The 27,650-nt window shown below is 40.7% G+C and overlaps 1 protein-coding gene across 1 annotated transcript in view; it reads right to left on the bottom strand.

Annotated features, from left to right (window-relative positions):
* Positions 1–25,964, bottom strand: part of LOC109400381 (protein wings apart-like) — a 39,342-nt gene extending 13,378 nt beyond the window's left edge. The window contains exons 1-3 of the mRNA XM_029855783.2: positions 25,418–25,964; positions 16,510–16,753; positions 15,488–16,443 (exon numbers count right to left, since the gene is read on the bottom strand). Coding sequence (XP_029711643.2) covers positions 15,488–16,443; positions 16,510–16,666 — 1,113 coding nt within the window. The 5' untranslated portion in view covers positions 16,667–16,753; positions 25,418–25,964. The remainder of the gene's footprint in view (positions 1–15,487; positions 16,444–16,509; positions 16,754–25,417) is intronic.
* Positions 25,965–27,650: the final 1,686 nt, after the last annotated feature.

Raw genomic sequence — 27,650 nt, 5'->3', positions numbered from 1 at the left:
GATGCAGTGCCAATTACACAATTTATTGACCGAAGCATTGTTGCTATTATGGTGGAAGTACCAACAATCCATGGGAAAACGGAAATTTGTATTGCTTCGGCATACTTCCCGGAGATGTGGATGATGTACCTCCACCAGAAGAAGCTTTTGTCTCTAATTGTAGAAAGCTAAATAAAACTTTCATCATTAGTTGTGATGCAAATGCTCATTATACGAAATGGGCTAGCACAGACATCAATAGTAGGGGAGAACACCTCTTCGATTTCATTTCCAGAAATGAAATCGATTTATGTAACATAGGCAAAGAACCTACCTTTACCTACATATTCTGTTATTCAGGAAGTTTACACTCTCGGAAAAAAGGCATGCATCAGAGGAAATTTCTCTATCTGATCACAAGCATATCTAGCTTATACTATACTGTTTGAATATGAGGAAACTACAAGAAATCCCAGGAAGACTAACAGGGAGATCTACATTTCAAAACTTTCATCGGGAGTGGATAATTTAACATTCTCGTCATAAGCTTGAAGTGCTTCAGCACTTTCGAGCATGATTGAACAGTCTTTTCATGACAGTTGTGCACCGAAGAAACGCATTTCATCTAGAGATGTTCCTTGGTGGAATAGTAACCTGCAAAAACTGCGACAGAAAACCCGGAAGTTATTTAACCGGGCTAAAAGAACACAACAGTGGGAACAATACAAAGAGTGCCTCACAATTTAGAAGATAGAGGATAAATTGGACGCACACATGTGAAAACATTGGGAGTACTCCGATTGTTGCTAGATTGCATAAAGTCCTCCCTAAAGATCATTCAATAGGTCTTGGAATTTTTTAAAAAAAAGAAGGCGTTTTTTTACGAAGAGAGTTTTTTTACGAAAAAATCTTAGAAACAATGATGAAAACACACTTTCCGTGTTCTACTGTTGCTTTCAGTAGAGACCAGAATACATCTGTATCTTAAACTGCGGCCTATGCAACCAGGAGATATTTATATTCATAAAGATAATGATTCAACTGTGTGGTGCCAGGAGTGATGCATGCATTCTGGCCGATCAAATTATTGCTGAACAAAAGCTTTTAACCCTCAGAGCCCCAGGACAAACTTCTTATTTTTAATCGTCTGATACTCAGGATCTGTAAAATATAAAAATAAGCGGTTTTCACTATGATCGATGGGAAGAGTTGTACTTCATGTAAGAGTAGTTTTCAAACCGGAAGTCCATGTTTGAACCTGCTTTTGCACCGGAAATAAGTGTTCCCTGGTGCAATGTTTTGGCGAGTCGTCTATGAATCTGGCATTTTATAATAATTCTGAAAACTTTAACAACTTGAAATGCAAGGCCAACGCTAGAACACAATGCTGAGGCTTCTTTCTAGCATGAGTTGTATCTGAAACTTAGTCCCAGGAGTGTACTTCCGGTAGGACTCCCTGAGACCCAATTTCGTGATCATAATCATTTTGCACCTGAAAAGATGATTTTAGAAGATTGGTGTGTATGAAAAATTTGTTTCGTATACTTGTACCCTTCTTTTAAAAGTATCACTCATGTGATTAATCCACCTAAAATTAAAACACGGGTCATACTTTTAACCAACGAATTATTACTAGATCATTGCATACTTTTAGGCGTTTATCGGTTTCTGTCCCAATTTACAAAATTGATTCCAATTTGTAAAAGCACGCTTCGCTAAGAAATTAAAGACCAGATTTAGATTCCACCTTCATTGATCTACCGAGAATTGACTGCTAATTATTGAAACAGTAGCCAAAAGGCAGCTGTAGAACATATCGCCAAACATAGCACCAGGGAACACTTATTTCCGGTGCAAAATCAGGTTCAAACATGGACTTCCGGTTTGACAACTACTCTTACATGAAGTACAACTCTTCCCATCGATCATAGTGAAAACCCCTTATTTTTATATTTTACTGATCCTGAGTATCAGACGATTAAAAATAAAGAAGTTTGTCCTAGGGCTCTGAGGGTTAAGCGATTGATTCCTTTAAACCCTTCAAAGCGACAGGTAGGGATGGAATTTTTCCTGTATTACTGCAGAAGGGTAAAGGAATCTTAACACCAAGATTTTAACCAAGTTGTTCCGATTAAACTTATCATTAAGCCTGATCCCTACAGCTTGGAGATAGGCGCGAGTCAATTTTATTCCAAAGGCAAATAATAAGTATAAATCATCACCAAAATCCTTCAGACCCTGTTACCAAATTTATTTCTCTGTTGTACGTTCGAACTTGTGAATATTCTACTAATTTCAATGTGCATTTATACACACAAAAATTTTTGAAATGCTTCCATCACGCCAAAAATCAGCAAAAGAAATTGCTGAATTTCAGCAACATTTTTGCTGAATTTCAGCACAACTTTGCTGATCAACTGTCAACATTGCTGGATGGTTCAGCAAGTTGAAAAATAATTGCTAATACTCAGTAATTTGTATTGCTGAATGCAATCAGCACGCCAAAAATCAGAAAAACTTCTTCGATCGCAGTACGCAGTTGCGAAAGAATGCCAATTTAAATGGCTGTCACTGTGGAAAGTTTCTGCCAGTAATCGGTCAAGAACTTTCTTGAGCGATTCCTTTTGAACACGAGACTGCGTTATAATGAGGACAGCGTAACGGAGAATCAAATCGACTACATCTGCATCAGCCGAAAATCGAGACAGAGACTTCTAAATGTGCGGAACAAACATTGCGTCCGACCCTCTTAATCAGCAAGGTCCAGCTGCGCATTGCTAGACTGCCGGTGGACGCACAAATGTCACATGTGCAAAAACAGACAACCGAGAAAATCGCGTCCAAAGTTCTAAAAAGTAAATTGTCTCAACTATGAAGCATAAATGCCGAATCGTGTTCTAACATTAATTAATTTTGACAAATCGGCGTTGCATTTTTTCAACAATTTTCGGAACAAACTACCTATTTTTATTTCCCTATATGATAATACACCATGATACATAGTCATGGGCTGAAAAATCTCAATTTTGTCAAAAATGCACATGTGACAATTATGCTTCCACCGGCAGTAGAATCCATCGACAGGAGAAAAGCGCCGGTTCAACATACGCCGACTGGAAGACGTTGCGGTGATAAGGTCTTTCGTCTAGGAGCTGAAAAACCGCGTTGCGGATATTCCGGAAGGTGGAAGCGTACAAGATCAATGGAGCGACATCAAGAACGCCTTCATTGTCTCCGGTGAGAATAATTTTATTGAGCTACGCACCTAGAGAAAGGAAGTGGATCACAGAGAACATCTGCAGGAATATAAAGCGCCATAGAGCAAGCGAAAACACGAGGAGCCAAAGCCGTATCCCATCAGCACGGTTCATCTCTCGAAAAGGAAGTGAAACGCTCGTGTAGACGAGACAAAATAGCGTGGGCGTATTCGCTAGCCGACGAAGGCAAGAAAGCCGCAAATACCGGCGACATGATGTCCCAGCAGGACATCGCAGTAGAGGCAGGCCCATATGACGGCGCAGCCTCAACAAAGAAATAAAGTCGACAGAAATTTAACCTGGCCTGGCCACAGGCTAGGGTGATGGCGGGCAATCGCTCAGGATGGAGATCTTTCAATTCGGCCCTATGCACTACCATGGGTGTTCAAGACTGAAAGTCAGCAAGTATGTAAAGTTTCCTTTTTTTGCTAATATGGACAAAGAAGCTTCCCAGCTTTACGAAATTGATAGTACAATTTGACCAAAGAATACTGCAGGAATGGTACTAGGAATTTCTCTTCAAAGGCTGGTTTCAAAGTAGTATGTAGCGTTAGCGTATTTTACGGTGTAAGTCATAATGCAACGAGTTCAACAGAAAGTAGTTTCTTTATCTGCGTTCGCGAAATTACGAAACTCGGCTCGAAGAAACCGACGGGGAGTTTCAAAGTAGTATGTACTATAATATAAGGGACTGTAATGAATGAACACGGTGCCATAAGTAATCATATGCTCCCAAATACAATCCTATTCGAACCAACTGTAACTACGGTATCGATTGATTCCATTTTTTATGTTATCGTATATGCTTTGTTTTGAGTAAGCTCAAATTGAGAGCACCCTGCTGAAATGATGAAACAGTGTCCCTATGTTAGAATTCCTTAGAATGCTTGTTGGTTATTATCGCGGAATTCCTCTAATTTCAACGGAAGAATAAAATCAATTATAGACGAATGAATACAAAACAACATGTATTTTTAGAGAACCCATAGACACAAATTTACAAGTATTCATATTTACCTTGACTCTGTCCATATGAATGAAAATAATACCTCGTGCACTGCGCTTTATATTAATTCAATCGACAACCGATCATCACAACAAAGCCTAGGTAATGAATGACTCGTAAAAGCGTTTCGCACCTGACGTTGAGCACATAGTGGCTGAGGTGCGATGCAAAGAGATAAGAGATCGGATAAGCGTCGAAGCACACTCTGTGGAAACTATATGCAGAACGCATGAACCGTACATAGTAGATGAGTTGCGATGAGTGCGAAGATGCGATGGAGCTGCTTCGACGCATGTGATCGCAAGAGAACGCAAGAGAATGCTTGTCGGGTATGGATTTTATGATTGCGCTCGTTGTGTATGTAAAGCAATGTGGATTTAATGTGTTGGGGATGCTAGTAGGTAATATAAAATGCGGTAATATGTTGTTATTTTTCAACATAACTCAATGCTTTTTTACATGACATGCATTTTGATGGACCAGACGTAATAAAAATTAATCATACTGTCTATCGATCACCATGTAAAATAACATATTTCATGGCATATAAAATAGTATTCCATCAAATCGTTTAAGTTTTTTTTTCAGCATAATTTTGTTATTATATGTGTATAAGAAAACATTTTATTTTCTCTATTCGGGATTTGAATCAAGTGATCAATGTTTGATATGGTCGTTTGTTCAGTGCATGTTATTCATGTGCAAGTTTCAAAATTTAAGGTTTTATGGTATTCAACTTAATTGCTAAAAGGATTCTGATTGAAAAGTTCTGCACTAGATCCCTTTACGAAAAGAGTGTGGCATCAATTTTGATTGATACTCTTTTACCTAATATAAGGACTGTATCGTTAATTATGAGTACACCTGAAAATTGCTGTATCTGAAAATGTTTTATTTGTTTTGTAAATTAAATTCAATTACATTGTTTATTGACCATCAGAAAAGCCCATGGTATCATTTTATATTTAACTAGCTGTCCCGGCAAACTTTGTCTTGCCAAGATGTGGTTTGGGGCCGTCCATATACCACGTGGACAGAAAATTCATGGTTTTTGACCCCCTCCCCCCTCCCCGTGGACAAGCGTGGACTTTTCATTAACCCCTACCCCCCTCCCCCATTGTCCACGTGGACATCCCAAAAAAAGTTTTTTTTCATATTTCTAAAATAAGTGGAAAAAGCAAGGAAAAAGTGATTTTGAAAAAGTTTTTTTTTGAATCGTTTTTTTTTTCTTCGTGAAAAATATAATTGAAAACTTTATAAAATACAAATATTCTATAGCTTTACCTATAATACAAACAAGTAGCACAAAATAGGTACCTGCAAGTTTTCAACATTGCTTTTAATTCAGCTTAATGTTTGTGAAAGTGTGGGGTCGATTCTTGCTCTAGTTGGTGAAAAATTTTCGTGAAACAGAAAATTCTTCGTTAGGTGTTTCTCGTGTAATGTCCATAGCCTAATGTTACTGATTGTTCAATGTTTAGTCTGTATAGCCTCTGGTTGAAGACGGTGTTTTTTAGAATGTTTGTTCAATCTATGATTGTCTGATTGTTTTGTTGAGATAAAGTAATTTTATATTTATATCTTAAATTTCTGTTGAGATAAGATTATATTTCTTAGATTCTTACAAAAAACAAGATTTACAGCTACTTAATTGTATTGCTGAGGTTTAGACTTAAATATCCATTAGATACATCTAAAATTTAAAAGGCATCTACAAAATAAAGTTTTAAAATAAGCCTGCGAATCCCTACATGTATTTTGACACTTTGAAGTAGTTTAAAATTTGATATGAAACTTCGAAAAATCCATACAGAACTTCAATGAAAATTTTCTGACTGAAACACCAACATTTGCATGGTCTATACTCCAATTTAAATCTCCAGAATATTCCACGATGAAGAAAACTAAGTAATTAGAAATTGTGATAATTTAAAACAAATTAGTCTGTGAATCAATACCATGATTTTTTTTCCTTGAAGTAGTAGCTTACAACTAAAAGACAATGTATAATCAAATAAAATGTATGAAAGAACTGTTGAAGAGAATCTCAATGCGACATAATTTGTTTCGTTTGTAGATTCTTGTTTCCCAATTTATACCTATGTCAATGTTGTCCACGTGGACATTTGACGAACCCCCACCCCCCTCTCCGTGGACAAGCATGGACTTTTCGCTAACCCCCTCCCCCCTCCAAGCTGTCCACGTGGTATATGGACGCCCCCTTTGACATCTGTTCAGTTTTTGGCGCACCGCACTCTAGATTGGTTTTATTTTCGATCGGGGTGATTTTCTTCCCAGCTCATTAAAATTCCAACTTTCACTATTTTCATGCCTTTTTAGTTGATTTTCCTAACTTTTTTTACATATAAACACAGCCACCATGAATACGAATCTAACCATGCAAGATTCATTCTGATTGGTTCAGCCGTTCGTGACTTTTGTTGCCTCAAAGGAACTTCAAACTCATTTTTATATATATAGATATATATATATATGTATAGATTTTTCGTGGATCTTGCCAGCTCTCGCACCTTCTTCTTGGTGTTCTTCATAAGGTTTTGGACAACCGTTCCGTCGATGGTTTTGCTTGGGTTGGCCCAGTTTTTCTTGAATTTGATGACGTCCGCTTCTCTTCTATCCTTATGCCGTAGTTTCCCTTTCATCAAAGCCAAATACTTCCTAATGTGCCTAATTTGCGGGCAGTTTGAAGGGTTCATTGCCTTTTCCACAAATTGGACATTGTTTTCTTCATACCAGACAAAGGTGTCACGCGCATAGTGGCAGGATGCCAAATCGGATCAAAATAATGTATGACCTTTGTGCTTTCAGATGAGTGGCAGAATTGGTTTCTGGAGGCATTCCTTCCGGTATGTTTCGACGTTCATACTTGGGACGGTGAAGAAAGGTGACGATTTCATACCACTTTGACAAATTGCTTGCCAAACTAATACATTTTCCCAACTTTTTTGCAAAAAATCGATATCTCCGAATTCGGAACATCAGTGCCACGCTTCACAGTGAAAAACTGTGCCCCTGGAAGTGCCTTGTTGTCCAATATGACATATGTTTCATCATCCATGATTATGCACATGTAATTTTTGCTCAAAACATCGTCGTACAGTTTCCGAGCCCGAGTTTTCACATAATCCGCCAGAATTTGACTGTTTTTTTGGACATTTCTGTTTTGGCTAAGTCTTCAGGGAATTATGCTCCTTGGCGCGCTGAACCATACCAATAGTCGTTCCACACTTTTTTGCGCAATCTATGATGAATACCTCCTTTTTTCTTTTGAAGATTTTGCTAATTTTGCTGTCAAAATTTGACTTGGACGCACCTGGTTTTCTGTCGCGTCCGGGTGAGTCTATCAGTGTGTTATGCATACCGAATCGTTTGACAGCATTTTGGACAGAAAAAACGCTAACATCTCCAACTTTTACTAATTTTCTTAGCGATAATCATTTTTTATAGCAGTACGTGGTCACAATCGATTTTCGCTTCTCATCCGTAAACACTCGCGTTGCTCCACTAGAAAAACTTTAACTTTTAATGAAGGTTATGTTTTGTTTACAACGCTAGCAACACATAAACACACAGCAGTTGTCAAAATAAGACTTAGTCTTTTTAATACAGGGCTTCAATGGTGTATTCATAATTAATGATACAGTTCTTATGATGAATATTGTGTACTTATCAGAGACATCTTTTCTCGTAAATATCGCCGAAAATTTTGTAATAAAAAAAAACCTATACCCAATAATACATACTTGCCGAATTTTTGTTTCTTTTTGCCGAGGTCAGCACAATCAAGTAATGTTTTAATGCCGAAAATCAGTATAACAGTCTCATATTGATTTAAATTGAAATCAACACTCAGATAGCCCAGTTCGGAAGGTGAAAATATGTGTATACATAAAGACATCGCTCACGCGGATATAATTACATGTTATACATTCTTTTCTCAAATAATTAATTCAATAATCTCAATCTTGTACAGTTACACCAGATTTTTTTTGAGCTGGTCGGTTTCTGCTATTGCAACAGTATAAAAATTGACTAAGTTATAGCAAAAAAAAACGGCCCGCGCAACACAAAAAGCGGGTGCATTTTATCTTTCCGCTCTTATAGATGAAACGATCATTTCACTACCCACATCCAAAGAAGCGCTTCAACATACAAGCGACTTCATCGATCAAATCACGCGAGTCGTTGATGCGCACGAAATAGGCGAAAAAGGATGTGAAAACAACATGCGCACCCTCATTGAAAACCTCATGCACTATGGCCTATCAAACATCCCTCTTCTCATCTCATAACTTATCGCATCCGATCGCATCTCACCTTACCCACTATGGTCACAGCCTGAGAGAGCAATTCAGCTGCGATTATCGCCTCAAAACGGTCGGTGTGGTACGTGGTGCGAGATATGAGTACCTATGACCAGCATAGCATTTAACACCGTTTGGACTGCGCGGTGGTTTATGTAAGTAAGTGTGACTATGATGATGATATGTGTTTAAGTATATTGGAGCGATAGCGATAGTGACTATCAGGTTGTAGTGGTTGCTACAGTTTTTTTCTTCGTTCGCCTGTTCACATGGTTGATTATCTTTGCCAATTTGGCGAATATGCGAGATTGGCGGAACTAATTTTCCAATGAGTGTTCAATCTTATCGTTTCAATCGCGAAACAGAGACTAAATTGAGGGTCATTGGGCAACAATGTAGGTAATTGGTATGACAGGTACTGTCTTCTGGAATTAGCATCGATTTAAGTGAATTCCAATATATCTTTTTATGATATCCCTAAAACATGTATTCAGCAGCTGGTCACGAGTAATCTTGACCCCATTGGTAAGATAAAGAATGAATAATGAGCTTCGTCTAGACGTCATCGATGCATATTGAATTTATTTTTATATGACATACTGACCTTAAAAAGGAAAGAACTCAACAAAATTGCGTCATTGCTTCGTAGGCTTATTCGAATGAATTCGTGTAACAGCTTACATTGAAAAGATGTCAAACTATCACCGTGAAACTGAAAGCTTGTACGAAGCCACTAACATATTGTGATAATTCCCAAGATAACAAAATACATTTTCATGTATTTTTTTTAAATTTGTCAAATAGGCTTCCAAAACTCATAAACTCACCTTGCGATTACAAGTCTAAACAGACGAATATTTTCGCGCCACTGCCTAACCTTGTGCCGTGATTCCAACTTCAGTCAGGCAAACAAGCCTTCATATCCAAGACCATGAGGCAAAAACTACAGACAGCAAATAATAGTCATACTCATTCACGCACTTTACTACTTTGCTTCATGCATTGCCATCCATCCTTCCTCTGTTTAGCAACTTTCAATAATATTATTAGCCGCAATGGGCTTTACACTCAACAATCTTCGTCCGCGTGGCTCTGTATTGGTGGTTAACTGTATTTATACTCTATATTTATACAGTGCCAGACGCGAGTAGGTATATGCCTCCACGGCCAGATGTGTTTCGATGGTAGCACACTCGAGAATCTCGCCGTCAACGGCGGCTACGAAGCCTCTGCCGAGAAAAACTACGAGCGGAGAGATCGAAGCTATCACCGCCACTATCACCTTCTGCGTTTCACTAGACTTGCCAAGAGCTAATCTATCATGCCAAGACGCTTATCAGCAGTAATTCTCACCTATTGATTAGACATAACACTCAAATACGGCACGAGTAGACGCCTTACGCTTCACCTTACAAGACGCGGTTAACACACTTTCACTTCGGTCACCTTCCTTCCGAACACTTCCGATTCCCACCTGATTCGACAGTAATTGGAGGTCAACGCTTATGTTTTTTGAGGAAACTAATTAAAATCCAATAAATCACAATCCACCAGTACAGGAAAAAAAAAGCGATTACACAGCAAACGAGTCGAACCGAATTGAACGAACGAACGAACAAACCAACGATGAAGCCCAACCGACTAAACAACACTACAGTACAGATAGGATAGACCGAACGACTCGACTGCCTGCCTGGTGGTGGCCGTTGAATGATGCCGCGGTCTCGGTGACGTACGGCCTCGATTTCTCAAACTAGTGTGAGTTTGAAGCAACCTCTGTCGGAGTTTATGTTGGACTCACACAGCTGTATAATGTAATCGGCATAAGGCAAGTTACGGTTGTATGGCATATCCAAACGTCATCTTTGAAGACAGTCTACGGTGGCGCCATTGAGATAGTTGCGGACATTGTCGGAATCAAACAGACATTTCGATTGAATCTGTTGAAGCGGGAAAATTTCGGTTCGAATGAGATGAGGCATATAACAACGATAAACTAGAGACTGACAAACGAATGGTAATCGAATTTATTCGAAGTTATAGAGATACAACTCCGAAGGTCATATTTCCAATAGAGCGTACAAAAATTGGAATGTTGCTAGATTCAAAGCATTAACGATTAATCGCATTAACCATTGATGCTTGACTGTCGGAGTTCGATATGTTACGCAACATGTTTCTTGCGCATTCAATTAGTATTGGTGCGTAAACAAGCGTAGATGCTCGAGACGTTTGCATCTGGAGTATCTTCCATGGTTTGGAATCGATGTAGGAGGCAAATTTGTAAGAACAGTACGTTTCAAAATTGTGAGCACGGCTGTTGATTTTAACAAAAATAAAAAAAAAATGTTATCAGTTGGTTATGTTCATATTTGAATGGTAGGTCTGCATTTAGTTGAAAAACGTTAAATCCGACATCTACACAACGCCAACCGACGCACCGCAGGGTAGCCACATTGGTCCGTTAATTTTTATCCCTTTCGCTATAACGACCTATGCCGTCGACTCCGTTCTCACTGCCTTATGTATGCTGACGAACTTAAAATATAAAGAATAATCTCATTCTTGATCGACTAAGTTGCGTTACAACAGGATTTCGATACCGTAGCAGATTGGTGTTCCTCAAATGGCATGGAACTGAATATCAAGAAGTGCAAAACCATTAGCTTTTGCAGAACGACGCCAGTTACGAGTTTTAACTACAATATAAATGGCAAAAGTGTAGATCGTGTCTCCTCTATCAAAGATCTGGGCAAACTGAACTTCAGTGAGTAAATCTCAACTACAATGGACTACCCGCTTTGCGCGCAGCCACAGTTGATCAGCAGGAGTAAATCAATTTAATTTTGTATGGCGAGATGCATCTAAACTTGAATTACTTGAAATACAAAGTTTTCCCCGAAAAAATATTTGGTAGGCTTAATAGTAATCACCATTGTGCACAACCACTAGGGTAGAAGCTTCAGTTTTGGCCAGTCCGGAGTTTTGGCCATAGTGCGGTATTGAGCCTATTACGATCTAAATCGGCGTAAATTTATTTTTTACTAGTAGATCCTAATAAAATATGATGATTACAGCTGTGAAAACCACACATTTTGATTAAAAACTGGAAGAAAAAAATATATTTCCTTAAAAAATCTGCTCCCATATATCTATTTTGGCCAGGGTGCTTCTAATTTGGCCACTCCCATAAGAAATACACGTGATTGGCCAAAATAGAAACCAAACATAAGAATATGGCCAAAACTGCGGCAGAGCTTCTATTTTGGCCAGTGCCTCTTTTAATACAAAAATCAAGTATTGGCTTGATTTCTGCATTTTTTCTTCAAAATATAGATTGAAACCTAACTTTTGACGCATTGGTTGTTTTCATAGGATTATTGGTTATTTTTATAAAAATGATTTCCCTTAGACTGGCCAAAACCGGTGCCCGCACCCTACCAAATATTTTTTCGAATAATGTGTTCCACTTTGAAGAATTTGCCTTTAGATGGTATTCGCCATACAATATTTTTGCGATTTACTTTTAGCGATTTTTCGCGCATAGAAGCTAGCGCCACATTGGTCGATGCGGAGTGTAGGAAAACAGCCGATGTAGTTAATTCATTGCTAAGGCCTTTGCCGTTCTTGGTTTAATTCGCCGGTTTGCTGCATAGTTTGTCGACGTTTACCGCCTTGAAAACGCTGGGCTCCGTCCATACTCAACACCACCTACGTAGCCAACTCCAAACCCTTGGACCACCACTTGTATAGCGTGCGCACTAGCCATTCTCCGAGTCCACGCGCTTCCTTTTCTGTACCTCCAAGACGGCGCTGCCTTGATCCCCCGTGCCTACATTCTCTTCGCCATTCAGATACTGGTCGAAGTGCTGCTTCCACCTTTCGCATCTCACGTTTGTCCGCCAGGAGGCTCCCGTCCTTATCCCTATAGATTTCGGCTTGTGGCACGTAACCTTTGCGGGATGCGTTGAGCTTCTGGTAGAGCTTACGTGTTTCTTGTGAACGACACAGCAGTTCCATTTCCTCGCACTCCGCTTCTTCCAGGCGGCGCTTTTTCTCCCGGAAGAGACGGGTCTGCTGCTTCCGCTTCTGTCTGTATCGCTCCGCATTATGTCGGGTTCCATGCTGCAGCATTACCGCCCACGCTGCGTCCTTCTCCTCAGGAAACCGCTCTGCACTCCTCGTCGAACCAATCGTTTCGTCGATTCCGTTCTACGTACTCGATAGTGCTCTCGGCTACGTTGTTGATGGCTGCTTTCGCTGTACTCCAGTAAAGGTGCCATATCGAGCACACCCTCGTCCGGCAACGCTTCCTCGAGATTCTGCGCGTATGCGGTGGCGACATCCGGTTGCTTCACCCGTGTTAGATCGTACCGAGGCGGCCGCCGGTACTGTACATTGTTAATAACGGAGAGTTTTGGGCGCAGTTTAACCATCACCAGGTAGTGATCAGAGTCAATGTTAGCGCCACAGTAGGTAGGTCCTGACGTCGATAATATCGGAGAAGTGTCGTCCAACAATCAGAACGTGATCGATTTGCGATTCCGTTTGTTGTGGTGATCTCTAGGTGTAACGAAACGGGAGGCTGTGCTGGAAGAAGGTGCTACGAATGGCCATGTTCTTGGAGGCGGCGAAATCGATGAGGCGTAGGCCATTTTCGTTCGTCAGCTGATGGGCGCTGAACTCTCCAACTGTCGGTCTTAATTGCTCCTCCTGGCCTACCCGAGCGTTTAGGTCTCCTATGATGATCTTGACGTAGTGGTTTGGGCAGCGGTCGTACTCGCGTTCGAACTGCGCGTAAAATGCATCTTTGTCATCATCAGTGCTTCCGAAGTGAGGACTGTGCACGTTTATTATGCCGAGCTATCTTAGTAGATGTCGATTGATACACCTCGAAACGCTACAAACACGCAGAGATGTTAATAGAGCGATGATAATCGCGGATTTGCTGCAAGGGAGAATAGATTGTCCTGCTATTCTTGCACTGATCGACATTAGTGCTCGCAGCAGAAGACTACGGGCTAATGCCATGTTACGATTGCCGCTCCGACGAACTCTTTTTGGACAAAACAGTGCAATGATCGGCCTGCAACGTTGTTTTAACAGAGTAGCGTCAGGTTTTGACTTCCATCTTCCCAGGCAAACCATCCGCCGTAATTTTATTGAAGAACTCACCTCCAGAATAGTATAATGAATTGTATTGTAGTTGTTTTGTTCTGCTGTATGTATTATTTTTTACTGTTACTTGACCGAGCTTTGTTGTTATTTTTAAGTACTAACCATCATTGGGACAATAAGTCTGTTGATGTATTAATAATAAATAAATGTTGAAGAATCGGCCATTGATCAATGTCACCCACTCCATGAAAGCTGTTCCCAGCTCACGTGTGTTGCCACAACTCTGGTAGATGGTATGATTAAGCGCTAAACGTTCGCACCATGGATCCTGTCCAACACACCTCCTTCAGCGCTACGATTCCGAACCCGCGGTCCTTCAGTATATCGGCGCGTAACAACTACACAAGAAAACCCCGTTTACTTTGGCGAAAACGAAGCCCTCATAGGTAGTAGACACACACTCCTGGACAGTGGTTACCCATACCCATCGTCCATATCGCCGCCATTTTTCTGGACCCATTCGCGACCCAATTGCCGTTGCCGGTGGGTACTCGGTATGGGTCCGCTATGATGGCATATGTTGTACGCCGATAATCGTGCTAGCTACTACACAGTAGCGTGGTTCAAAAAATCGGTTTTCCTCCACACCGCTTATTCGATTCCTAACCAGATTATATACCTCCTCCCAAAATTTGAGCTCATTTGGTTGAAAATTGAGACTGCACAAGCCCTTCAAAGTTTGTATGGGGATTACTATGGGAGAACGATGTTTTTCATTCAATCCACCGTAACATTTTTCTTAGTGCCCTAGTGGGTTAGTTGACCCTTGGTAATCCTAGGCTACTCTATCAGCTACAACTTTGCAGAAGACCGCATTCAAATCGGACGCCTCATTAATTAGTTACCGATTTTTATCCAGAATTGAAATCTTTACTCATGATGGTTAAACTTATCGATGGGCATCACTGCATTTTGCAGTGGAACATAGTAGCCATGATTTCAGTGTGCTATCTTTGGCGCCATATGCAGCAATGTTGCCTGCTGGGAAGCTGGAGAATCACTGTTAAAGTTTGCCCAGTTGGATACAAATCGATAATTAATTAATGAGGCGTCCGATTTGAATGCGGTCTTCGGCAAAGTTGTAGCTGATAGAGTAGCCTAGGATTACCAAGGGTCGACTAACCCACTAGGGCACTTGGGGAAATGCTACGGTCGATTGAATGAAAAACATCATTTTCCCATAGTAATTCCCATACAAACTTTGATGGGCTTGTGCAGTCTCAATTTTCAACCAAATGAGCTCAAATTTTGGGAGAAGGCATACAATCTGGTTAGGAATCGAATAAGCGGTGTGGAGCAAAAACGATTTTTTGAACCACGCTACTACACAGTCACCTCTATTGCAGATAGCCCATCTCTTTTTTGGTTGATGACCGTCATCAACCGACCTCCATCCAATATGTCCTCCGGCAGGCTAGCCGGGTAATTAATGGAAGCTCCCACGCGTGGGCAGCTTCCCGCTTCTGACTAATCACTTCTCCTTAACGGAGACCTTGCCAACCCACTTCTTGCGAAGGGGTTTAGCCTCACCACTACCATTACCTACCACTTGTTTGATGTTTTTGGTTTGATTTCATGTTTAATCCCACGAATTGCACGGGAAAGAAAGTCCACCAAGCCAGAGCTCTGCATTAACGCGGTAAGGGACGAAATACTATGGAGCTGCCCAGGTATTCCACAGGCTCCGTTAACGACCGAGCATCTTCTACTTTAAAATCTTTGACTATAGATAGCTTACTCACCTTCGATATCCGCAGCACAATCGGCGGGTGCTCAACCACCGAGGGGGACGACAGCGGCACCGGAACCGTTTTCATCTCCTTGTGTTCCCTGGTTTTCACGCGATCTTCCCCTCCACTGCTGGCCTTTGTTGGACTGGCCAATCCGGCGGGCACTTGCATCCCCACCGTCCCCACACTTTTCGTAACACTTCCACCAGGCGCCGGCGCCTCTTCTTGTGGCACTTCTTGTTCTTCGTCGTACTCTTCTTCCACTTCTTCTTCATCTTCTTCCTCAGCTACTGATTTCTCCACCGGTACCGGTTCCGGTTCGGGAACCTCAGGCACCGGAGCCGGCTCCAGTGCCAGCTTGGACACCGGTGGAGTTCTCGACACTTCATCACGATAGGGAATCATATCGAAACTGTCGTCATCTTCGTTATAGTTCACCACTTTGTTCCTAATCCGAGACGAGTTCCGCTTGGGTAACTCCGGTGGTAGTTCCACTTCCTTCTTGACTTTCTTCTGTTTCTTCTCTTTCTTTGATTCTGGTTTTTCCTTCTTGGCGGAGGACGGTTTTTCCGCAGGAACAGCTGATTCTTCTCCGGCTTCACCTTCAGATTGCTTCTGTTTCTTCTTCTTGGATTTCTTCTTACCGGGGGCCTTACCTTCCGCGGATGTCGAAGCACCCAGAGGTTGGTAGTAACCGGCCGGAACGTAAGGTGGGCTCCCCCCAGCGTCCTGGGCGATTCTGGCTTGCAGTTGTGCGGCCTGGTGCAGAAGAACGTTCTTCTGCTGGGGGCTACCATACCCGGCCGCATCCCGGTGAGGATCCGGCTTGGCCGCAACCGGTGGCAGGGTGTTGCGACTTTTGAAGAACTTTTTCGGCTTGATCGGATTGGGGACCTGCGTTGACAAGCTCGCCACGCTCGACGGGCAGTTGAGGTCGTCCGATTCCTTCGGGCTGGTGCTTTCGAATTCTGAACGGGAAGAAAAGTTGGGAGATTAGATATGAGAAGCATAGCGTTTGATGCGAAACAACTTACCATAGCTAGTATTACGAATCGACGTAAAACTGGTGATGCCCCAGCGGCCAACCAGTCCGGCCGAACGAAGAGGGGCCGGTCGGTTGGTGTTTTCCTTCTCTTTGAGAAGGGAATCGATCGGAACGATCAATCCGTGCCCTTTGTTCCACTTGGACATGGTGGTGGTAGTAGTACTTAGCAGTCCAAGTGGTTGTATGTTTGATGTTTTTGTTTTTAGCTAGGTTTAAGTTGTAGTTTGCAATTCCTGAAATGAATTATAAAATATTGGTAAATATTTTGCATTTGCCGACTATATAAATAGAGTCTGAGAGTGTTATGGACAGGGGGTTCTATTTTGGACACTATTTGCTATACTCGTTCAATTTCATGACATGACTTGAATGTTTCCTGTTTGATACCTACTGCTCGAAACTCACTGCACGAATGATCAAGTCAAATTATTAAATTTTCTCATAAGAATAGCGAAAATAGGACCCCCTGTTCAAATGGTTCCGCATCTTAATTGATTTAAACAGTGGCGAAGAGACTGAACGAGCTGAGCAGGATCTGGGATCGATTGGGCAGGAAGACCTATTTTTAGCAATTGCTGCTATAACTCAGTCAAGTGATTCTAAATTAGCAGAGTTATAGCAGCAAGTGCCTAGAATAGGTTCCACTGCTCAAATGGTCCCAGGCCCCATATGAAGATAAACAACTGCAAGCGAACAACAACTTTACAGGGTTTATGGTACAAGCGTTCAACCCTGGTAGAAACGCTGTTTCTAAATGTTAAACTAAAAGAATTACAATTCATTAACGACACTTTAAAATAAAAAAAAAATCTTCGAAATTGATGTTAGGTATCAACATAAACCCCTTATATTAGAAAAAATCTCACAAAAGGTTCAACATGCTGTAAGTTTTCATAGAGTGCATCAAAAATTCTTAAATTTTAACTGCTTGTATAATAGGTATGTATCATTGGTACAAATTTGAGCACGATTGGTTAATCTTTCGTGAATCTAGAACCGTTTTCGTGAAAAAACTTTTTTTAAGGCAACTTTATTTTATTTTATTTTATTGATGCACAAGGGGGTCATGGGGCCAAGTCTCCAATGCAAGTCCAAGGACTCACATCGTCCATAATACACCGTGGAATTTGGGAGTAGGCATTGCAACCTCTTTAGCCATGCGGCTTTTAAGTTTTGCGTGGCCTTAAGGATGAGGAAAGGTGGGAGATTGATTTTGCGTGTTGAGCTGTGAAAGAATGTGTTGTTAATTAAATGGTCAACGTTATTTACCTTTGCGTATTTTCACAAAAATGAACAAGTTTGACGATATGGTGCTTGATTTTCAGTGAACCGTTTATGCTAGTTCTTCTTGTTCTTGTGTCTTCAAAGCTAGGGAGCTTGGTAAATAATGTCAAAAAATAGAAGGACATATTGTGTATCAACTTCCTTCCTGCAAATAAAAATCAAATATATCAAAAACAACAAAAAAGGACCGTAACGCTTCTTGATTTGATCACGAAAAGTATCGGTTCTTGTTGGCACCACGAGTGTGTATCTTTCTCTGTAGAGTAAAGATACATTTAAGCCCCGAGACCTGACAGCAATCAAGCTGATCACAAGGTTGTGCCTTTGCCTTATTTTCAAACTGTCATATCTCGGAAACCAGTGATCCGAATTGAATCAAACTTTGAACGTTTTTCAACAACATATTGATGCTTCACAAGTTTTGATTTTGATTATCCGGTTTCTCTCGGTTTTTCCCGGACTTTTGAAATATTTCCCGGTTTTAATATAGTCACATGAATCATTCAATAAGGAAACTTTATGAACTTCCTTGGACATAGAACATCTACGTGCTTATCACACGATAGAATAAAGCAAAAAAGGTTAACAGTAAAGAAAGCGCTCACTAAAAAAACTGTGTAAGTGTTTTAGAGTTACACAAAGTCACAGGTTTTAAAGAAGCTATTTTTTTTATTTAGAAACACAACAAATTTTCAATTCTTAGATTTAACCTAGTGGAAATTACCCGCTGTAACCACTCTTTTCGTAATCTGATTTATGGGGGATTTCCGAAAGAAACTCTTGGAGGATTCCACAAACGAATTCATGGAGGAATACCAGTACGAAATCTTGGAGAAATTCAAAAGACGATTCTGGAGGAAATCCAGCAGAAGCTTTTGGAGGATTCCACGAACAAAGTCATGGATGATTTCCCGATGAAACTTTCGTAGAACGCCAGAAGAAACTTCCACAGGAATTTCAGAAGGAACACCTTGGAGGAAGCTAAAAAGTACTTTCTGGGGTAGTTTCAGTAAAAGTCTTGGAAAAACTTCTGTCGGAACTATTGAAGGAAATCCCGGAGGAAGTTCTGAAGGAATTTCGAAAGGATTTTTGAGGTAAAATTAAAAAATAATCTTTTGAAGAATTCCAATTTAATGATTAATCCTAATAATTCGCAACATTAGTTTCCGTAACAACTGTACATTTGTAAAACTGAAAAAATACCGTTCTTTCGCCCCTTCTTAGTATTAGGACCTAATATCCACTGCGATTGGTACAGTCAAGATTTTTCAGATAATCTTTTTAGTATAAGAAATAATATTAAAATTTAGTTTGTGATTTTCAACATGCACTGGAAATTTCAGTATAGCAATGCAAGCCAATATTAGCATAAAGACTTTCATGAAAAGAAAAGAAACCTTAAATCATAGCTATCGCGATATCTAAAGAAAGCTGTTTCTACAAACAATCAACGAGAGGACCTACGAGTGTCGTAGGTAAACCATAAGAATAATGCTGAGTAAATACTTCTTACTCAGGTCTGTGTGAAGTTTCACAGAGATTTAATCCACGACTTCACATAGATTTAGTTAAGGTATTTACTCGACCTTATTCATACGACCTAATATGTCAAATAGCTTAGCTTTTACACTTTACAGGAAAAATGTAGAAACGAAGTCAAAACTACTTATAGTGTTTATAAGGGCCCATATAGCCGACGCGGTAAACGCACGGGTATTCAGCATGACCATGCTGAGGGTGACGGGTTCGATTCCCGGTCGGTCCAGGATCTTTTCGTAAAGGAAATTTCCTTGACTTCCTTGGGCATAGAGTATCTTCGTGCCTGCCACACGATATACACATGCAAAAAATGGTCATTGGCAGAGAAAGCTCTCAGTTAATAACTGTGGAAGTGCTCATAGAACACTAAGCTGAGAAGCAGGCTTTGTCCCAGTGAGGACGTTACGCCAAGAAGAGGAGTATAGTGTTTATTACGGTGTTATGAAACACCCATTTCCGCTTGCTTTGCTTTCTTCTGAAAACTCAGAATAAAACAATAAAAAAAAACTAATAGTAAATAGGAATCACCGCGCTTAGGAGCACATCGCCAGCAACAATAGAATGATTTGCAATTTCACAACACCTCAATATATTGCAAGCCGTCTTCCCTTCCATAAAAAAAAATCGAAATGTGCAAATTTTGTTGAACGAACAACATGACGGACTTGAAGGATTTTTAAAGGAATAAGTTTGTAATAAACAGAATTTATAGAGCCATGCGAAATTATTCCATTAAAGGCTAAATTATCCCGGTGGCAACCTCAATATGTAGCTTGAGAAAACCTGAATTGCTTAAAGCCATCTTGCCCCGAACTTTTGTCTCGGTGCAAAATCGATCACTTTTTAAAATTGCTTGTTCAAAATCATGTTTTAAATTTTATGAACTTTTGATCGACTTTTAGCATAGCTAACTAATGTATTGAAAAGTAGTAGAGGACGAATACAAACTAAAACGACTTGTAATTACACCGTTACGATGATCCATCCTTAGATAAACCATTATGCCCCATCCCACCCTACACACCTTATTCAGATTTGCACAGCCGAGTAATCAGCAAACTTCAATTTTGCAGAGATCTCAGCAGCTTTGACAGTTTGTTGCTGACATTCAGCAAAGGTTTTGCTGAGAATCAAATAATAAACGCCACTTTTTGCTAGGTGGCAATTAGTAATTTCACCACAGACAAGCATAAGTCTAGCTGTTTGTTGCTGACATTCAGCAAAGGTTTTGCTGAGAATCAAATAATAAACGCCACTTTTTGCTAGGTGGCAATTAGTAATTTCACCACAGACAAGCATAAGTCTAGCTGTACCTACTTCCCATCGTTTTCCTTTTTAACGGACTATTCAAATATTCTTCTTCTTTTTCTTTATGGCTCTACGTCGCCACTGGGAATTGGCTTGCCTCTTTGAGCACTTCTACAGTTATTAATTGAAAGGCTTTCTTTGCCTGCCATTGCATGAATTTGTGTATTGTACAATCATACACTATGCTCAAAGAGTCGAGGAAATTTTCCCGACCGGAACGGGAATCAAACCCGCCGTCTCCGGTTTGGCGATCCATAGTTTTAAACACTAGGCTAACTGGAGACCCCAAATTCAAATACTCTGTAGTTCGCAAATCCCTCGCTCATGGCGCTCGCATAGTTGTTGCTCCTGTTTGACGTTTGCTCACTGCCGCCATTTACTCAGTAGGTTTGCGAAACACAGCGTAATTAGCGATTATACTTTTGTAACGATGATTTTAATCGCACTTTGTTCCAAGTGATACATCTGTTTGTCTGTGGTTTTACTGAGCATACGACTGTGTACATTTTTGCCGAGCCTGCAAATTGGTTTAGAGTGTGTACATATTAACAGAATCATAGTTTAAAATCAATGTAAAGTCAAAATAGTCCAATCAGACACGTATGCCACCTAAGTTATAAAGTGTCTTAAATGATGATGATGATTGTGTACCCACCATCAGCGCAAGGATTACCTATGGCTGCAGAGTCATACCGGAACGGAATGATCTACCTGATGGTTTGTTGTAGCATGGTAAGCTAAATTCACTGGAGACCTTCGGAAAACAACATGAGTTATAAAGTGTCTTAAATATATAATAACAATAATAATTGAGTTGTATGCATAAAAACCGATTATTCTGACTATTCCGATGAATAAAAGTAAACTCGGAGAAAACATGTAATCTTGAGAGCTTTTTCAAGAATTAGGAATTCTTTGAAAGATTTGATTAAGAATGTGCTTGGGAATCTATCCAGAATTCCTTCCAAGATTTCTTTGAGGATTTCTCTAGAAATCCTATCTCGATTACAGCTTGAACTCCCTCCTGGATTCCTCCTTGCGATTTCTACCGCGATTCTTTAATTAAATTCTTTGGCAGTTTGTCATAGAATCCTTCAATCAAGTTTTTCCTTGAATATATGAAAGGTTTTTTTTTTCCTGAATGGTTGTCAGAATTTTCCCTTGACTTCTTCAGAGGATTTTTCCGAAGTTTCTTCTGAGATTTTTTCGATATTCCTTTCGGCATTTGTGAGGGTTGTTTCTGGGATTTCTGCAGGAGTTTTTCTCGTGGCCTCTGCAGGAGTACGTTCTGAGATCTCTACCAGAGACTTTTCCGATATTCTCACAGAGTTTCTCTTTGGTGATTCCAACAGTTTTCCACGGAACTTTTTCAGAATTTCTCTTTGAGTTTCTCTTATTTTTCTTTTTGGGGATTACTCTTAGATTTTTTTTATATGTCTCTGGGTTTATTTACAAACTTCATCTGAAGATTACCCAAATAGATCTTTACGTAGTTTCTCACAATTTCTCACTTCAAAACCTTCCTATATTTCTTTGAAAATTTATAACAAAGACTTTAGGTACGCAGGAGGTATTCCGAAAGAACTCCGCAAGCAAAGAAATCCAAAAAGGAAAGTAGGGATTTGGGGAAAAACTCATGGAAAATTGTCTATAATATAATCACAGTAAGTTCTCTAAAAGAAATCTTTTGAACAATTACGAATTAAAGCCTGGTACATCATCTGAAAGAAATCGCGAGAAGAACTCTATAAGAAATATCAGCAACAGCTCCTGTTGAATCCCAAAAAGTTACTTCGGAAGAAACGCCGAAAAAACTCTCCAAATCCAGAAAAACTCTGAGAAACCCCAGAAGGAACACCGGAAGAAAAATTCAAAAAGAAATTATGAGAGAAATCTCAGGTGAAACTTCAAGAAAAAACCTGCGATGTCCTTTCAGAAAATCCCGGGAGAAGCTCCTGCAGAAATCAAAAAAAAAATCTAGGAGAGAGCGTACGGATTTAGAAAACAAAATACAGTATAAACTTTGGTAGAAATCCCAGGAAGAACTCCTCCAGAAAATTCCTCAACACTCTACTTGTCATAGTTGCCGTAAGAGCACCATCAATTTTCGACGAACTCGACACAAACGAAATAAGATGAACAGGATGCAATAGTAATAAAAATATGATTGTAATCTTAGTAGGTAAATCCGACTGCCTACTATACTTGTTTTAATAGTGGAACTATTCATTGATAAACAATAAAAAAAACTATTGATTTATACCTATTTTGTTTAGTTGATTTAAAAAAAATATGGCCATTTTGGAAGAACTTTTGTTCAAGCCCTTTTTCGGAAGCGCTTTCTTGGTATGGAAATAGTCGTTCAAAGTCGTGAAAAAGAAAGGGTTGAAAAGTCATGAAGAAATCCTGAAGAGCTGTAGTAGACAACCCAGGAATAACTTATGTAGAAACTCTGGAAGAAATCCCAAAAAGATCTGCAAAATCTGAAAATGCACACAGGACGGAATGACGTAAAATAAGCACGAGAGAAATGTAAGGAGATGGAGAAGGTCTACAGGTGATAACAGCATATAAGCAGGCGGGGAAGTTCATTTGAAGATTAAATGTCAGTCAATGGTCTAACTTTGGTACGAACAGACGCTTGCCGGAAGGCGTCGTAAGTTATAAAAGTAGCATTTGCTCTGGCATTTGCATCATCAGATTACTACAAGAAACTCTTGGAGAAATTTCTCGAAAAACATTTCTGAAAAATATACTGAGAGAAACTCCTGTGGTGATCTCGAGTTAAATTATGAGATAAATCATAAAAATTTCAATGGATAAAACACAGGGGGAACTCCAGGGAAAATCCCGCAAGGGACGCTGGGAAAAATTTCGGGAAAACCTGTGGAAGAAATCATGGGAAGAAGTTCTGTAAGACTTCCGGATGGTTCGAATCTGTGAAAAATGACAGCGGGAATCCGGAAGAATCTCCAAGACGAATTCAAGAAGGAATACCAAAAAAACTGTCGTGAAAAAATACGGTGGAAAATTCTGGAAGGCATACAAATAGACATTTCTGAAGAAGTTCCTAAAAGACACGTTCACAAAATTTCTGGAGAAATTTCTAGATGGATTTTAACCATCCGATTCATCCACGTCCACATGGAATTTCTGGAAATATCTCCTAATTTTAAAAGTCATTTTTTGTTGCTTTAGATTCCTTCTTGATTTATCTTACTTTTTGAATAATCTTCTGGAATTGACTTTCTCGGAATCACAAGCTTCCAGTTAAAACATTCAGAATTACGGGAAATCTATTAGTTTTGACAGTTCTCTATTACACATTTGTAGTCTCGTTCGTAGTAAAATCTGATATTCTAAAGAACTGAACACTTCATCCATACTCGAAACTTTTTTATTCATACCAACAGCGTAGTAAACTCTGTAGACTACAAGTTGTAATATGTACAACTTTTCAGCCAACCCATTATTGTAGATCGCAGATACCTTATTATGTTAGATAGTCACCGCATCACGCCAAAATACATTTTAACGTTCCTCGCTTTGCAACCAGAGAGGTCAGCAAAGTTTGGAATCGGAAAGGTTTGGGACTACCTACGGTTGTAATACCCGAATCAGCAATTATGATAAATGAGATCTGTTAAGCCTGATGTTGCTGAATGCCCTACTTATTGTATGCTGTAGCAAGTGGTCGATACAACCAGGCTATCCAGGCCCAACTTGTTTACAACGATTTGCTATATATTTTCACTTTGAGTTCATTGAGCTTACCTCGAATAAACTTATCCAAAGATTCCATTGTACCAATTTCATCACAATGGTTATGATATCCATTGATCAAACTCAGCCCAGGACGTTTAAAGTTCCAATCCTGAAACTGAATTTAAATGGCACACACTATAGCAGAGTCAGCGCTAAGACGACGATTATGTTGAACATCCACCAGTCAGTCAGGTAGCCCACGGGGGGAAACGATGAAACCTGACAGTGGTTGGCGAAGGGTTTATCTCGGTTCTAATCCAAAACTGGTTTACAGCGAAAAATGGTTGCATCGCAGACGAAATAGCATTATTTTTTCCTGTATGTTTACAACAACAAATCCTCACCAACACACTGGCGCATGCAAGCACACGCATGACGGACATCTCGTCGCGGTCGTCCCGTTGTTGCGGGTTGCTTGCTGCTCGTCTGTCTGTGGTGGCGAACGAAAATACCACCTTTTTTTGTCAGAGACGATCATTCCCCTCTCTTCTTGCCTTGCTGATGATGATTGTGTGCTGGCTGGCTGCTTTCTTCTTTGTTTTCTTTGCACTTTCTCGCCGCCGTGATGCACTAAGCCTGAATGTAATCAGCGATCATCGCCGATGGGAGCCCGTCTCGTAAAACTGGACTCTTTGTAGCATGGAAATCGGAAACTTCCTGTCGTGGGGACATTCAACCAGACGGATGTTTGTAAACAAGAATGGAAAAATTCAAAACAAAGACAACGAGAGGTGACAGCTCCAACAAGAAGCCAACAGCGTAAAATGTCAGAAAATGGCTCAGAGTTTTCCTTCATTAACGCACAGAATTGGGAAAAGTTGCCGTTTTCACGGCAACGCATCACCCCCTCTCCAACCAGGTCGATTAAAAACTCACAGCGAATCGCCAGGAGAAATTAAATCCGCGGGGCTGCTGCCGCAGCTTCGAGTTCAAAACACCCCCAGTAGCTCAACTCGTTCGGTCTCTTTCTCACTCATTCGCCGAAATGTGTGCATTTTTACCGAATAAAAACAGAGGATCAGCAATCGGCGCCTACTGCTGCTGCTGCTGCACTTCCATACGCACTTTTCTCTGGGTGTCCGCGACTCCGGAAATCTGTCCAAGGTGCGCTTTCTCACTCAGGTTGCTTCCACCGAAAAAAGTAAAATTTTTAGCTCCACACACCACCCCACAACGAAAAGAGGGCGCCGCGGCAGGCGGCTGCAACCTTCCACCTCACTACCACCCCCTTTACCCACAACACCTTTCACTCGATTCGGCTGCTGCTGCTCCTCCTTTTCGAAGCGTAAAAAAATCGCACAAAAATGCACTTTCCGGCACGGTTCCCGCACTGAATCCAACGTCCTCTAGCGTATTCCATAGTGGCCGACCGTCCGGCGATCGGTAGGTGCACTTTTCCGGCGGAAAAACACGCAAATTTCGTTCCGAAAACCGCAGTTATTTATTTACGCGAAAGTTTTCCTTTTTCTCACTAGCGAGCGAGCGCACACGACGGCGACAACGATGAGAAACAGCGACGACGACGACGACGTCGTCCACTACCGACGCACACACACCCGCGCCAAACGTCTGAGCAAACAGTGTGGTCAGTTTGAGGGTTGAGTTTCTACACCTTGGTCAAACCTTTTTCATTTCTTGGTTCATTTCGATGCGCCGAGGGTGGAATTAATATGAGGTGATTTCAATGGATGTTTAAAACTAGATACTCAATTAAAAGATTCAATTATTCCAATAGAAAGTTATAAGGAAAAATACTGAACTATTGAAACTTTCCTTCAAACAAATTTACCATCCAAATTTTTAAAACAAACCCGGCCACACTGCACTTCTGCATCTCTGTCAAAATTTTGTGCATTGGTTGGAAAGAGCGCGCACTACAGACGTTTCGCTCTTGCAACCGTGCGGAACGCATTTAAACGCACACGCACACACGATCAGCGCACTTCCCGCGGCGCGCTAAACGTCTGACTTTAAGCGTATTCGAGCACTTTTCGAGTAGTTTGCGGCGAGCAGTGGAACGAGGGATTTTTGAAAATTTAAGTTCGCGTCTCGTCGAGAGTGCGTTCAAACCGAAAACACGGAAAATTGGGTTTTTAACCTTTCAGGACGCGCGCCATCAAGCAGCTGAAACTGCACCACGCTCACGCTACATAGGGAACGTTCAAAAATTACGTCCAACATTTGGGGGAGGGGGGGGGGTCTAGAAAAGTGTGACAGTACGTGTATTGGGTATAGGGAAATTGCGTGATAGAGGGGGGAGGGGGGGGTCTAGAAATCCCGAAAAACGATGGACGTAATTTTTGAATCTTCCCATACTGTAGTATAGTGTACCAATTGAAATTAGAGTTGGCTGTGCCTGAGATTGACAGGCCTGATGATGAGAATAAAGATTATTGTTGTTTGGCACTCCAAAGAGTATAGTTGCATTACTACACCCTTAGGGGTGATACTCACCTCGTAAGTACTGTGTAAAAAGATAGGCCAAGAAACGGTCAAGAAACGATTTGGGAACGTCCATAAATTACGTCACGCTTTGAGGGGGGAGGGGGGGTTCAGCAAAGTGTGACGACTCATACAAAAATTTCAGAGGTCCCATACAAAAAGTGTGACACAGGGGGGAGGGGGGGTTGAAAATGATCGATTTTTGCGTGACGTAATTTATGGACGTTCCCTTTTCTGTCGAAATTTCTTGAGCGGTACTCAGCTGAAACGAAAAAATCGACGAACTTGATGATCAATGATGATGGTGACAAGGGTGGTGATGATTGTGTCGATCAAGCCAGCTGTCAATTTTTCTTTTGGGAAAAATACCCTGACCAATTATTCCGCAAGGAAAAGTGACGTTTCTCGCGCTGTTCGGATTTTGTGCGAGGTGCGAGATGTAAACAACATAGAGCGGCTGCTGGGTCTGGTGTGAATTTAGATGATGTTCCTGCCGGATTCTAATGCCTACATTTCTATGGAACCATCACCGGAACACTGCGGTTAGCTGTTGCTAGAATGGACCACTGGATGAGACGCCGGAACTTGTTACAAATCATACAAATTGAGTGTGGGGAGCAACTATTTTCAAAATGAAGTGGTGTTGATTAGTGATTAGTACGGGAATTTCTCCGGGAGCTCTTTCTGGCAAACCTTCAAGAGTTCCTCCGGAGTTTCTTTCTGGGATTCTTCGTGATTTTTTTTCCGGAAGCTGTTGTAAATTCTTAGCCATTCCTTCAAATATTTCCAGCA

Source organism: Aedes albopictus, chromosome 1 (assembly GCF_035046485.1).
Source record: "Aedes albopictus strain Foshan chromosome 1, AalbF5, whole genome shotgun sequence".
Classification (NCBI taxonomy): domain Eukaryota; kingdom Metazoa; phylum Arthropoda; class Insecta; order Diptera; family Culicidae; genus Aedes; species Aedes albopictus.
Note: the sequence above shows the minus strand (reverse complement) of the source record. Positions and strands in the feature narration are given on the sequence as shown.